The sequence below is a fragment of the Babylonia areolata genome, chromosome 34 (assembly GCF_041734735.1).
Source record: "Babylonia areolata isolate BAREFJ2019XMU chromosome 34, ASM4173473v1, whole genome shotgun sequence".
Taxonomy (NCBI): Eukaryota; Metazoa; Mollusca; class Gastropoda; order Neogastropoda; family Buccinidae; genus Babylonia; species Babylonia areolata.
In genome coordinates, this window is record NC_134909.1 from 5,911,104 (window position 1) to 5,925,347 (window position 14,244).

General features: G+C 40.6%; 1 protein-coding gene across 1 annotated transcript in view; it reads left to right on the forward strand.

Moving 5' to 3' along the window:
- The window catches only part of LOC143277632 (ubiquitin carboxyl-terminal hydrolase 2-like), a 31,116-nt gene extending 19,660 nt beyond the window's left edge, over positions 1–11,456 (forward strand). The window contains exons 10-14 of the mRNA XM_076582519.1: positions 2,768–2,845; positions 3,980–4,058; positions 5,051–5,119; positions 8,005–8,161; positions 9,365–11,456. Of these exons, the coding sequence (XP_076438634.1) occupies positions 2,768–2,845; positions 3,980–4,058; positions 5,051–5,119; positions 8,005–8,161; positions 9,365–9,452 (471 nt within the window). The 3' untranslated portion in view covers positions 9,453–11,456. The remainder of the gene's footprint in view (positions 1–2,767; positions 2,846–3,979; positions 4,059–5,050; positions 5,120–8,004; positions 8,162–9,364) is intronic.
- The last annotated feature ends 2,788 nt before the right edge of the window (positions 11,457–14,244 follow it).

The following is a 14,244-nucleotide window of genomic DNA, read 5'->3' on the forward strand; positions in this document are numbered from 1 at the left end:
GACCAGGAGTGCACTGTGTGGTGATGCGCCCTGACCAGGAGTGGACTGTGTGGTGATGCGCCCTGACAAGGAGTGCACTGTGTGGTGATGCGCCCTGACAAGGAGTGCACTGTGTGGTGATGCGCCCTGACAAGGAGTGCAGTGTGTGGTGATGCGCCCTGACAAGGAGTGCACTGTGTGGTGATGCGCCCTGACAAGGAGTGCACTGTGTGTGGTGATGCGCCCTGACAAGGAGTGCACTGTGTGTGGTGATGCGCCCTGACAAGGAGTGCACTGTGTGGTGATGTGCCCTGACAAGGAGTGCACTGTGTGGTGATGCGCCCTGACCAGGAGTGGACTGTGGTGATGCTCCCTGACAAGGAGTGCACTGTGTGGTGATGCGCCCTGACAAGGAGTGCAGTGTGTGGTGATGCTCCCTGACAAGGAGTGCACTGTGTGGTGATGCGCCCTGACAAGGAGTGCACTGTGTGGTGATGCGCCCTGACCAGGAGTGCAGTGTGTGTGGGTTCAACACAACGAAGGGTTGGGGTTTTCTTTCCTCCCCCTCCACCAGTCCTCGAGTCGTGGTGGTCTGGGTGCTCGTCATGTGGATGAGACAGTAAACCAGTGTCCTGTGTGCAGCATGCAGTCCGCGCACATACAAAGAACCCACAGCAACAAAAGGGTTGGGAAAATACATGACAACACAATACAGTACAACACAAGTCATCACAATACAAGGCAAATCACTACAACACAAGTCATCACAATACAAGGCAAATCACTACAACACAAGTCATCACAATACAAGGCAAATCACTACAACACAACACAATTCATCACAATACAATGCAAATCAATACAACACAAGTCATCACAATACAAGGCAAATCACTACAACACAACACAATTCATCACAATACAACGCAAATCAATACAACACAATTCATCACAATACAAGGCAAATCACTACAACACAACACAATTCATCACAATACAACGCAAATCAATACAACACAATTCATCACAATACAAGGCAAATCACTACAACACAACACAATTCATCACAATACAACGCAAATCAATACAACACAATTCATCACAATACAACGCAAATCAACACAACACAATTCATCACAGTACAAAGTAAATCAATACAACACAATTCATCACAATACAAGGCAAATCACTACAACACAAGTCATCACAATACAAGGCAAATCACTACAACACAACACAATTCATCACAATACAACGCAAACCAATACAACACAAGTCATCACAGTACAAAGCAAATTACTACAACACAACACAGTTCATCACAATACAACACAAATCAATACAACACAACACAAGCCATCACAATACAAGGCAAATCACAACAACACACCACAATACAGTACAACACAATTCATCACAGTACAACGCAAATCAATACAACACAACACAATACAGTACAACACAACACAATGTATCACAATACAATGCAAATCACTACAACACAACACAGTACAGTACGATACAACACAACACAATTCATCACAATACAAGACAAATCACTACAACACAACACAATACAATGCAAATCACTACAACACAACACAATACAGTACAACACAAATCATCACAATACAAGACAAACCACTACAACACAATACAATGCAAATCACTACAACACAACACAATACAGTACAACACAAATCATCACAATACAAGACAAATCACTACAACACAATACAATGCAAATCACTACAACACAACACATTACAGTACAACACAATGCAATTTATCACAATACAAGACAAATCACTACAACACAACACAATACAATGCAAATCACTACAACACAACACAATACAGTAAAACACAAATCATCACAATACAAGACAAACCACTACAACACAACACATTACAGTACAACACAACACAATTCATCACAATACAATGCAAATCACTACAACACAACACAATACAGTATAACACAACACAATTCATCACAATACAAAGCAAATCACTACAACACAATACAATACAACACAACACAATTCATCACAATACAAAGCAAATCACTACAACACAATACAATACAACACAACACAATTCATCACAATACAAAGCAAATCACTACAACACAATACAGTACAACACAACACAATTCATCACAATACAAAGCAAATCACTACAACACAATACTGTACAACACAATTCATCACAATACAAAGCAAATCACTACAACACAATACTGTACAACACAATTCATCACAATACAAAGCAAATCACTACAACACAATACAGTACAGTACAATACAACACAATTCATCACAATACAAGGCATATCACTAAATCACTACAACACAATTCAACACAATTCATCACAGTACAACGCAAATCACTACAACACAACACAATTCATCACAATACAAGGCAAATCAATACAACACAACACAATTCATCATAATACAAGGCAAATCAATACAACACAACACAATTCATCACAATACAAGGCAAATCAATACAACACAACACAACACAGTAGCAATGAGAGATATGTGTGTGGGTGTCAAATGTTTTGAATACAAGTATGTGCTTTTATGTTGTTTTTTGATTAAAAAGGAAAATAATAAATATGTCAATTATGACATTTTCAAAGCAAAATGAAGAAAATCACTTTGATAAGATATTTTCTCATAATTTTTTGTTTCATTCATTCATACCTAAATGCTAGACAATAAACAAGAGTCTAAACAAAAACACAAAAAACCACCAACAAAATGTGTGTGTGTGACAGAGCGGGTCTGACCAGAGCCTGGACAACTGTCTGAGGCTGTTCATGAAGGAGGAGGAGCTGGAGGCAGAGGAAAGACCGGTCAGTGTCTGTGTCTGTGTCTGTATTTATGTGTTTTTCTCTATGTGTGTGTGTGTGCCTTGTTGTGTGAGTGTAAGTGTCTGTGTGTGTGTGTGTGTCTGTGTGTGTGTGTGTGTGTGTGTGTGTGTGTGTCACTGTGTGTGAGGAGCTTGAGGCAAAGGAAAGACCAGTGAGTGGGTTGTGTCCTGTCTGTGTGAGTGTGTGTGTTTGTGTGGGTGTGGTGTGTCTGTGTGAGTGAGTGTGTGTGTCTGTGTGTGTGAGTGTGTGTCGGTGTGAGTGTGCCTCTGTCTGTGTGAGTGTGCGTGTGTCTGTGTGAGTGTGTCTGTGTGAGAGTGTGAGAGAGAGAGAGTGTGTGTGTGTATTCGGGAGGAAAAAAGAAGCTAACAGTGGAGTGTTGGGTATTGGGCGGGAGAGTCCTCAGCCGCAGTACCAACAAAAGAAATTTTGATAAGTGCTATTCGTTTATGAATATAATGATGTTGGAATGGCGGTGTCACACATGCATGCCAAGCGCAAGATGCAGTGACAGCGAGTCATTAGTCATAGTACCAGAGACAGAAATTATGACAAGTTTGCCTTTATTTGTCTTTTTTTTTTTTCTTTTTTGAATAAATGTTATGGCATTTGTGAATGCTGGTTGTTACACATGTGTGCCAAGTGCAAGAGGAGGTAATGATGTCACTGAGAAACAAAGAAAGCGATTATAGAAGAGGAGCCAGAGATGACAAAAAGGGGGCAGAAAGACCAATAACAAACCAGCCAAATGAAACCACTGAACTCTGTGGAAACGCAGTTAAATGAACAAATTCATTTTTGCCGTGACAGGATATTTTGGCCATGTTTGAAAAATTCAACACAGCTGACAGAATGACAAAGACATCAAAATCACACATTATTAGAAAGTTTACTGTCTCTTTTTGAAAATTTTTTAAACAGATTGTGCATTAGTTGCTTGTAAATAATTTGACTCTGAAGTACAGAAAAATGTATACTGTGCTCCTTTTTTGGGGGGTTTCTTTTTTTCTCCTTTTTTTCTTTTTTTTTTCTTTTTTTTTTCTCTTTTCTCTCTCTCTCTCTCTCTCTCTCTCTCTCTTCCCTATACAAATGAGTGACGTTGGAATGCCGGTGTTACAGATGTGTGCCAAGTGCAAGATGCGGCGCTCCTGTACCAAGAGTTTTTCCATCCAGCGCTTTCCCCGCATTCTTGTCTTCCGTATCCTTTCACACCTAGTGTTATGCTCTTCTTCATCTTGATCTTGATAAGTACACAGCACAGAGTCCAGGTAACTGCTGTGAGTTGGGATGTAATGGGAGGTGGGGAGGGGATTAGAGGTGAGAGGGCCTGAGGGGTTAGGGGGCTGGGGGCGGGGGGTTGGTAAATAGCCATACTCTGTTTTCAGGGGTGTTGGCTGGCCTGCTGATAGGGGGTGGCCATCTCCTTGAAAACATGGATGGATGGATGGATTGATATGGATACATACAGCGCCTGTCCTACAGCGCCTGTCCATGGATGGATGGATGGATTGATATGGATACATACAGCGCCTGTCCTCGGATGGAGACCAAGTTCAACAGAGTCATTTTGTACAACAGGCTGCCGACCTGGCCTGGGTAAAGCCGACTGATAGCTGCCATTTGGCGCTCATCATTTGTTTCCTGTATCATTCAGTCAGGTTTTAGTTATGCAAATATAAACTCATACAGACATATACTGTTTACTGTTATGACTGTTTTACTTATTTACCATGCCATGTAGGTGGCCATACTCTGTTTTTGGGGGTGTGCATGCTGGGTATGTTCTTGTTTCCATAACCCACCGAATGCTGACATGGATTACAGGATCTTTAATGTGCATATTTGATCTTATGCATGTGTGTACACATGAATGAGGTTCGGCCACTAGCAGGCCTGCACATACGTTGAGCTGACAGATTGAAAAAGTCTCCACCCTTTACCCACCAGGTGCCGTTTCCGAGACTTGAACCTGTGACCCTCAGATTGAAAGTCCAATGCTTAAACCACTTGGCTATTGCACCCAAGGGCAATTCAGTTGACATGCTCTCCCAGGGAAGAGAAATCAGTTGTGACAGAAAAATGATATTGTTAGGATACAATGTGACACAATACAACCAACACAACACAATACAATGCAGTGTTTATGACTGTAAATCATGTCTGTTGTTGTTTCTTGACGTGGCCATTCAGACCTGAAACGTTTCAGTCAGGAACGTTACGGCCGCAAGTTGAACAGTCTGGTGGACTTCCCTGTCAAAGGTAGGGGGTTGTGAGTGTGTGTGTGCCTGAAAGTGTGTACATGTTAATGTGTGCGTGAAAGTGTGTACATGTTCATGTGTGCGTGAAAGTGTGTACATGTTAATGTGTGCGTGAAAGTGTGTACATGTTAATGTGTGTGTGAAAGTGTGTACATGTTAATGTGTGTGTGTGAACGTGTGTACATGTTAATGTGTGCGTGAAAGTGTGTACATGTTAATGTGTGTGAAAGTGTGTACATGTAATGTGTGTGTGTGAAAATGTGTGCATATATATGTGTGTGTGTGAAAGTGTGCATATTTGTGTGTATGATTATGAAAGTGTGCATATTTGTGTGTGTGAAATTGTGTGTATGTGAAAGTGTGTATTTGTGTGTGCATGTGTTAAAGTTTGCATATTTGTGTGTGTGTGAAAATATGTATATTTGTGCGTATGTGTCTGTGTACATATACTGTGTGTGTACTTGTGAAAGTGCATACTTGTGTGTGTATGTGTACATTCTTATGTGAGTCTGTATATGTGTGTGTGTGTGTGTGTGTGTATGAAGGTGTACATAATTTGTGTGTGTGTGTGTGTGTGAAAGAGTATATTTGTTATTGTGTGTGTATATGTGAATGTGTGCATAGGTGTGTGAGAGAGAGAGAGAGTTTGCGTACTTGTGTGCTTGTGTATGAAAGTGTGCATGTGTTAAAGTTTGCATATTTGTGTGTGTGTGAAAATATGTATATTTGTGCGTATGTGTCTGTGTACATATGGTGTGTGTATGTGTACTTGTGAAAGTGCATATTTGTGTGTGTATGTGTACATTCTTATGTGAGTGTGTATATGTGTGTGTGTGTGAAGGAGTGCATAATTTGTTTGTGTGTGTGTGAAAGAGTATATTTGTTATTGTGTGTGTATATGTGAATGTGTGCATAGGTGTGTGTGTGTGAGAGAGAGAGAGTTTGCCTACGTGTGTGCTTGTGTATGAAAGTGTGCGTGTGTTAAAGTTTGCATATTTGTGTGTGTGTGAAAGTATGTATATTTGTGCGTATGTGTCTGTGTACATATACTGTGTGTATGTGTACTTGTGAAAGTGCATATTTGTGTGTGTATGTGTACATTCTTATGTGAGTGTGTATATGTGTGTGTGTGTGTGTGAAGGAGTGCATAATTTGTTTGTGTGAGTGAAAGAGTATATTTGTTATTATGTGAATGTGTGCTTAGGTGTGTGTTGTGAGAGAGAGTTTGCATACTTGTGTGCTTGTGTGTGCAAGTGTGTATGTGTGTGAAAGTGAGTGTGTGCGTGTGCGTGTGTGAAATGTGCATATCCGTGTGTCATGGGTGTTGTGTGTGTCACTGGGCATGTACCCGCGCATGCATATTTGAGAGTACTGCAGGTTTTGGAGGATCAGTCAGGACACTAAAAATCATCCCAGTGGTGCTTAACTCTTTGAGTCCTGTTCTCAGGCATTGCTCTGGAATCAAATCCATCTGTTTATAAGGTTTTCACGTTCATACATGTGCATGAACCACAGAGAAATAGTATTTCTGGATGCGTCCACTTGTAAATTGGAGGGAAAACAGTTATATTTTTTGCAGCAGTGCAGCATCAAAGCCTGTCAAGGCTATTGACTTCCTGGGGTTGAATGGGTTAAGAGATTTTTTTTTCTTGATCTCTTTGACAGGTGAAGCAGACACACTATGCCATCAAAATCAGTGCACAGGTTCACGACAAGATGAGGACAGTTTTGATGATGATGATGATGAAATAGATGCTTATATTACTTATATAACATTTCAAAAAAATAATGATAAAAATAAAAAAGTAGGAAATTTAAAAAAATTAAAAACTTAAAAAAGAATTTTAAAAATAATAACTTATAGCACTTCTCGGTCCGAGACCAAGCTCTCAGGGCTTTACAAACAGAGTCATTTGCACAACAGGCTGCCTTCCTGGGTAGAGCCGACTGACAGCTGCAGTTGATGCTCATCATTCGTTTCCTGTGTCATTCAGTCAGGTGTCAGTCATGCACACATACTCATGCAGACATATAACATTTTACGTGTATGACCATTTTGTTTACTTTCCCCACCAAGGAGGCAGTCATAGTCTGTTTTTGGTAGTGTGCATGCTGGGTGTGTTCTTGTTTCTATAACCCACCGAACGCTAACGTGGATTACAGGATCTTCAGCGTGCATATTTGACCTTCTTCTGCATGTGTATACACACCAAGGGGGTTCAGGCAAAAAATCTCCATGCTTAACTCACCAGTCGCCGTGACCGAGATTCGAACCCATGACACTCAATTTGAAACTCCAAGGCTAAAACCACTTGGCTGTTGCACCCGTCATTCTACATCACCCATCACTCCACATCACACAAAGGAGAAGGAAAAGAAACTGCAGTCACGCTCTGGTTTCTCCAATTTCTCTCTTTCATGCTATCTGTTCTCCCCCTCTCTCTGTCTCCTATAGTTATCAGTTACCCGGATGTTTCACAACTTATATGAATGATTTTGTAGAAAGTTTGGGTCCAAATGTGTCATACGGTGTGTTATTTGCCTTGTATAAGGCACTGATAAGCGCTGAATTGCCAGCGCAAGTGTGGGTGTGCATGTGAACGTGAACTGAGTGAATTGTGAACGTACGTGTGTGTGTGCCTGGTAAATATGATTCTACAACCAGGCTACCCTTGAAGAATGTATGACTGTGATTGTCAGTGTTAACATCCAAAGTTCTGCCTAACGTTGTTTTTCCTTTTTGTCCTTTTTTTACTCTTAGCAATATTTTCATTTCCCTGTATACCGCCGTTATTCCTTTGATCATATATTGTCCCCCCTTGCCAAAAGGATAGCATCGTCAGTAGCAATAAAACAATGCCCATGTGTCTGTCTATATCTGTGCAGGTCTGGACCTGTCAGACTACAGCAGCGAGGGGGGTCAGAAGGTGACCTACGACCTCTACGCGGTCAGTAACCACTCGGGGTCGGTGCACTCGGGTCACTACACAGCCATGTGTCGCAACCCCTACACTGGGGAATGGCACACCTTTAACGACACGCGGTGAGTGGTGGAGTGTGTGTGTTGGTGTGTGTGTGTTGGTGTGTGTGTGTTTTATGTGTGTTGTGTGCTTTTGTTGTGTGTTGGTGTTGTGTGTGTGTTGGTGTGTGTGTGTTTTATGTGTGTTGTGTGTTTTTGTTGTGTGTTGGTGCGTGTGTGTTGTGTGTGTGTATTGGTGTTGTGTGTTGGTGTGTTTGTGTTGTGTTGTGTGTGTGTGAGTGTTGTGTTTGTGTTATGTAGCCTGCATGGATCAGTCTGCACGCTTTAATACCTCCTTCAAAACTGAAACTGTGTGAGTGGGGTGTGTGTGTGTGTTGGAGTGAGTGAGTGTCGTGTGTGTTGATCTGAATGTTGTGTGTGTCTGTATGAGGGTTGTATGGGTATGAGTGTTGTGTAGTATGAGTGTTACGTTTATGTGTGTTTTGTGTGCTGTTGCGTTGTACTTGTCAGTGTCAGTGTTGTGTGTCTTGTGAGTATTTCATTTGTGTGTGTGTTGGTGCAAGTGAAGTGAGTGTTTGGATGAGTGTCATGTATGTGTTAGTGTGAGCGTTGTGTGTGTGTGCCAGTATGAGTGTTGTGTGTGTGTGTCCACTGTGACACGTGTGTGAGTGTTGTATGTATGTCAGTGTTGTGTGTGTATGTGTGTAGGTGTTGTATGTATGTCAGTGGTGTGTGTATGTGTGAGTGTTGTATGTATGTCAGTGTTGTGTGTGTGTGTGAGTGTGAGTGTTGCATGTATGTCAGTGTTGTGTGTGAGTGTGAGTGTTGTATGTATGTCAGTGTTGTGTGTGTGTGTGTGTGTGAGTGTTGCATGTATGTCAGTGTTGTGTGTGTGAGTGTTGTATGTATGTCAGTGTTTGTGTGTGTGTGTGAGTGTTGCATGTATGTCAGTGTTGTGTGTGTGTGTGTGAGTGTCGCATGTATGTCAGTGTTTGTGTGTGTGTGTGAGTGTTGCATGTATGTCAGTGTTGTGTGTGTGTGAGTGTGTGTGTGTGTGTGTGTGTGTTGTATTTATGTCAGTGTTGTGTGTCAGCATGAGTGTTATGGACTCAAATAGGAAGACTAGATTCACACAGATAAGTAAATAGATATTAATGAATGAATAAATGAGAAAGGGGAAAAAAGCAAAAAAGAAGAACTGCATACATCAATGAAATAATGGCTGAATAAGGTTCTAACCACCTTTCTTCCCCATCATCCCTGCAGGGTGTCTGGAGCTCGCTGTAACCAGGCTGTGTCGTCAGAGGCCTACCTGCTGTTCTACGAGTTGACCAGCCCCACCAAGAGGTCCTGAGTCCTCTGCACCGCTGCCCCCCCCCAGCCCCCCTTCTCCTCTTCCTCCTCCTCCTCCTCCTCATCGTCTTCTTAACCCTCAGCCAGTCATGAACGGCGAACCAAAACGAGCGTGACCAATGACAGTTTCCTTTGTTTTTGTGGGGTTTTTATGTGTGTGTGTGTTTTGTTTTGGATCGCCACTGCCCCTCCGTTTCCTCCCATTGGCCTCAGCCTATCGTGAAGGGCAAACAAAAACAAGCTGACCAATGACAATTTTGTGTGTATGTGTGTGTGTGTGTTTTGTTTGGATCCTGCCCCCCACCCCCACCCCCCCACGCCCTGCCCCCCACCCACCCCCCCACACACACCTGGACCTCCCTTCCTCTGGGCGCACAAGTTTCTTTAGCTTTGTTTTTGTTTGTTTGTGTGTTTGTTTTTTTGTTGATTTGTTATCGGGGCAGAACCAATGTTGGATACATCGAAACAGTGGTGGTGGTGGTGTGGGGTGTCTGGGTGTTTGTTGTTGTTTCTCTCTCTCTCTGTCTCTCTCTGTGGTGTACAGGAATGTTTTGTGTGTAAAGTTAGTCGGATAATTTATGATTTTTTTTTTCATATAGATATAATTGAAAATAATTGTCTGTTTTTGTTTGTGTGTGTGTGTATTTGTTTGGGTTTTTTGTAATCTTTATGATGGATGGTTTTTAGAGGTTAGTGATGATGAAGTTGTGTGTCACTGTTGGTTGGTTTGATTTTCTGAAGTCTGGTTTTTGTTTTTTATACAAATATAATTACTCTTTGTGTGGAACATTTGTTTACAGTTAACACTAAAACACTTGTTTTCTAGGCTATTTGAAAATGATCTCTGTTTTTCTTTTTTTTTCTTTTTTTTTTTTTTTTTTTTTTTGCAAAGATTTTTTTCTTTTCTTTTTTTCGGTTTTCACAATTTTTATGAAGTCAGCACTCACTGTGATATTCATGTGATAAGTAGAGGTGTGTGTAAATGTGGCACAGTTATTAATAAGTGTGTGCATGTGTGCACACACTCAGTTGTGAATTGACAGCACTTCACTGAGATTATCATGTGTGGCTAAACTCCATGAGTTTGTGGATAGTAGCGAAAAGAACTTTCAGTACTTAGGTGTGTGGGCTCGCCAGCACGCATATGTACCGGGTATGTACATGCACATATGTGTGTCAATGTGGTGTATATGTCTGCGTGTTGCTGTCAGACTGCAAGTGCGTCAGTGTCACATGTTTGTGGTTGTGTTTGAGTCTGTGAAAGTGTGTGTGTGTGTGTGTGTGTGTGTGTGTGTGTGCACATGTGCTTGTACCTGCGTGTTTTGAACACAAAGAGCAAGAACATTATTTCATCACAGAGAACATTTGTATTGAGGAAATTTGGATCTTTAGCGCTGAAATTTGTGTGAGATTTGTAATAACAGTAATCTGTTTGAGAAGCTGATATATCCATCCAGACTGGAAAAGGACACCAATCATCACATGATCAGTATTCAAAAGGTGAATGCAAATTATTTAATCAGCTGGCAGAGAACATGGGTTCGGTCTGATATGTGTGATTTGGTGACATTGTGAACCCTTTTTTATTTTAAAATCTGGAATATAGATAGGGTGATAATTATGTATTTATATGAGACCTTACTTAGTCATGGAAGGATGTTGATTTATAAACACACTGATTCTAAAGAAGATGATATATACATATATATATATATACGACTAAGCAGTTTGTGAAAACTTGTTTTCCCTGTTGTTTTTTATGTCATCTGTTATATGTACATTTCACGGGTTTTGTTTCATTGTGATTTTTTTTTTTTTTTAATGTATCATTTACTACGGTGAAGGAATCAAAAATGTTGATGAGACCGAAGATTTACATGTACTTATAGTTATACCTTGTGATGATATGAGATTTGATTTGTTTTTAATATTTTGTCAACTTTATTTGAACAACAGGTCAGAAATTTTGAATTGTATGGGTAATTGAATAAAAGAAAGAAAATGACGTGTGAGTGTGTGTGTGTGAGTGTGTGTGTGTGAGTGTGTGTGAATGAGTAACAGTGGCTGTCTAGAATGGATGTATATGCACTTGAAATACATATCCTAAAGATTTGATTCCAGTAGATTTTTTTTCTTCTTTTTTTTCTAAGCAAAGGTTGTTATATGTGAATGTTTGATAAAAATAGATTTTTGAAATACTAAAACATTAAATACTGTAGAAGTTTTCTTTGCATGTATTAATCTGTCCATCTTTTCCATCTCCCATCCCCTCCTCTTTCTCTCTCTATCTCTCTCTCCCTCTCTCTCACCTCTCTCTCTCTCTATCTCTCTCTCCCTCTCACTCTCTCACCTCTCTTTCTCTCTCTCTCTCTCAACACTCTCTCTCTCACTCTCTTTCTCCCTCTCTCTCACACTTTCTCTCTCACCTCTCTCTCTCTCTCCCTCTCTCTCTCTCACCTCTCTCTTTGTCTCTCTCTCACCCCTCTCTCTCTCTCTCTCACCTCTCTCTCTCACCTCTCTCGTTCTCTCTCACCTCCCTTTCTCTGTCTGTCTCTCTCTCTCACCTCTCTCTTTCTCTGTCTCTCTCTCTCTCTTACCATTTTTACTAATGTTTGCAGATGATGTTATTCTTTTTTCCGGAACCGTTATAGGCTTGCAAAACCAGTTAGATGCATTAAAAGAAGAAGCAGATCGTTTAGGCTTAACAGTTAACTTAGATAAAACTAACATAATAGTATTTAGAATGGGTGGACATTTGTCAGTGCGTGAAAAATGGTTGTATGGAAATGTAAACATTAAAGTAACAAATTCATACAAGTATTTAGGAATGGTATTTTCAACAAAATTAAGCCTGAACTTTGCGTGGGACGAATCATGCAGAAAGGGAAAAAAGGGTGTTATTGAAATCTTGAAATCATTAAAAAAAAAGCTTAACTCGATTGATTGTTGTATTTTTTCGAAAATGTTTGACACACAGATAGAACCTATACTTACATATGCAGCTGAAGTTTGGGGACTAAAAGTAAATGCACAAATGGAGAAAGTGCATACATATGCAATAAAACGTTTCCTTAATGTACCTATTCATTCATCCAACACAATGTTATATGGTGAAACAGGCAGATACCCTTTGTACATAAAAACATTTGTGAAATGCATTAAATATTGGCTTAAATTACTGAAGCTTCCACAATCATGTTTATGTAGACAGGCTTACGATATGATGCTATTACAATTGGAATTAGATAAAGAAAACTGGGCTTTTAGTGTTAAAAAGGTTTTATGTGAACATGGTTTTGGAATGGTGTGGATGTGTCAGGATGTAGGAAATGAACAGCAATTTATAGCAGAATTTAAAGACAGGCTAATTTGTTCTTTTAAACAGAACTGGCACTCAGATATGGAAAGTAATGACAAATATAGTTGGTTTTTCACATTTAAAAGCATATTTCAGATGGAAAAATATCTCACAGTTATAACAAATAAATGGCACAGACTAAATTTGGCAAAATTTCGCCTGAGAACGTGTGGTTTCAAAGCAAACAAAAGATGGTTTCAAGCAGACACATCCACAGAATCGCCATGCCCTTTGTGTGCATTCAGAGTTGATGATGAAATACATTTCCTGTTTCAGTGTAAGTCATATGATGAACTGAGAAAAAAATGTGCATTCTTTGAGTTAGACATTGCTAAAAGACATGATCTCGTTGCTGCTTTATCGTCTGATGATGAAGTTATATTACAGTCGATAGCGAAATTTATTGCAGAAGCATACATAAGACATAACCTTATTAACTTTAACAATAACGGTAATAACGAGGAAAATAATCATGTGTAGTATCTAGTCTTGTGTGTGTTCTGATGATAAGTAAATATCGATAAATTACATAACAACACAACAGAATGGGTGGCTGAGTTTGGTTATATTATTCCTTTTTTCTTTTTCTTTTCTAAGTGTTTATTTCATTTGTTTAAATTTGAGGAACTTGGAAAAAAGGATGTGAGAGGGTATGTGAGAGGTACTACTGGATAGAGCAGAATGTGTTCTTCTATTCTTGTGTTAAACAAAAATAACCTGTCCCCCCCCTTGTCAATAGACCCTTGCAGGTAATGACAATAAAGTGTCAAAGTGTCTCTCTCTCACCTCTCTCTCTCTCACCTCTCTCTCTCACACACCTCTCTCTCTCACCTCTCTTTTTCTCTCTCTCACCTCTCTCTTTCTGGCTCTCTCTCTCTCTCTCACCTCTCTCTCTCTCACCTCTCTCTCACCTCTCTCTTTCTCTGTCTGTCTCTCTCTCTCACACCTCTCTTTCTCTCACACCTCTCTCTCTCTCTCACCTCCCTCTTTCTCTGTCTCTCTCTCACCTCTGTCTCTCTCTCACCTCTGTCTCTCTCTCACCTCTGTCTCTCTCTCTCTCACCTCTGTCTCTCTCTCACCTCTCTCTCTCTCTCACCTCTCTCTTTCTCTGTCTCTCTCTCTCTCACACCTCTCTTTCTCTCACACCTCTCTCTCTCTCTCACCTCCCTCTTTCTCTGTCTCTGTCTCTCTCTCTCACCTCTCTCTCTCTCTCACCTCTCTCTTTCTCTCTCTGTATCTCTCTCTCACACCTCTCTCTCTCTCACACCTCTCTCTCTCTCTCACCTCCCTCTTTCTCTGTCTCTCTCTCTCTCTCTCACCTCTCTCTCTCTCTCACCTCTCTCTTTGTCTGTCTCTCTCTCACCTCTCTCTCTCACCTCTCTCTCTCTCACACCTCTCTCTCTCACCTCTCTTTTTCTCTCTCTCACCTCTCTCT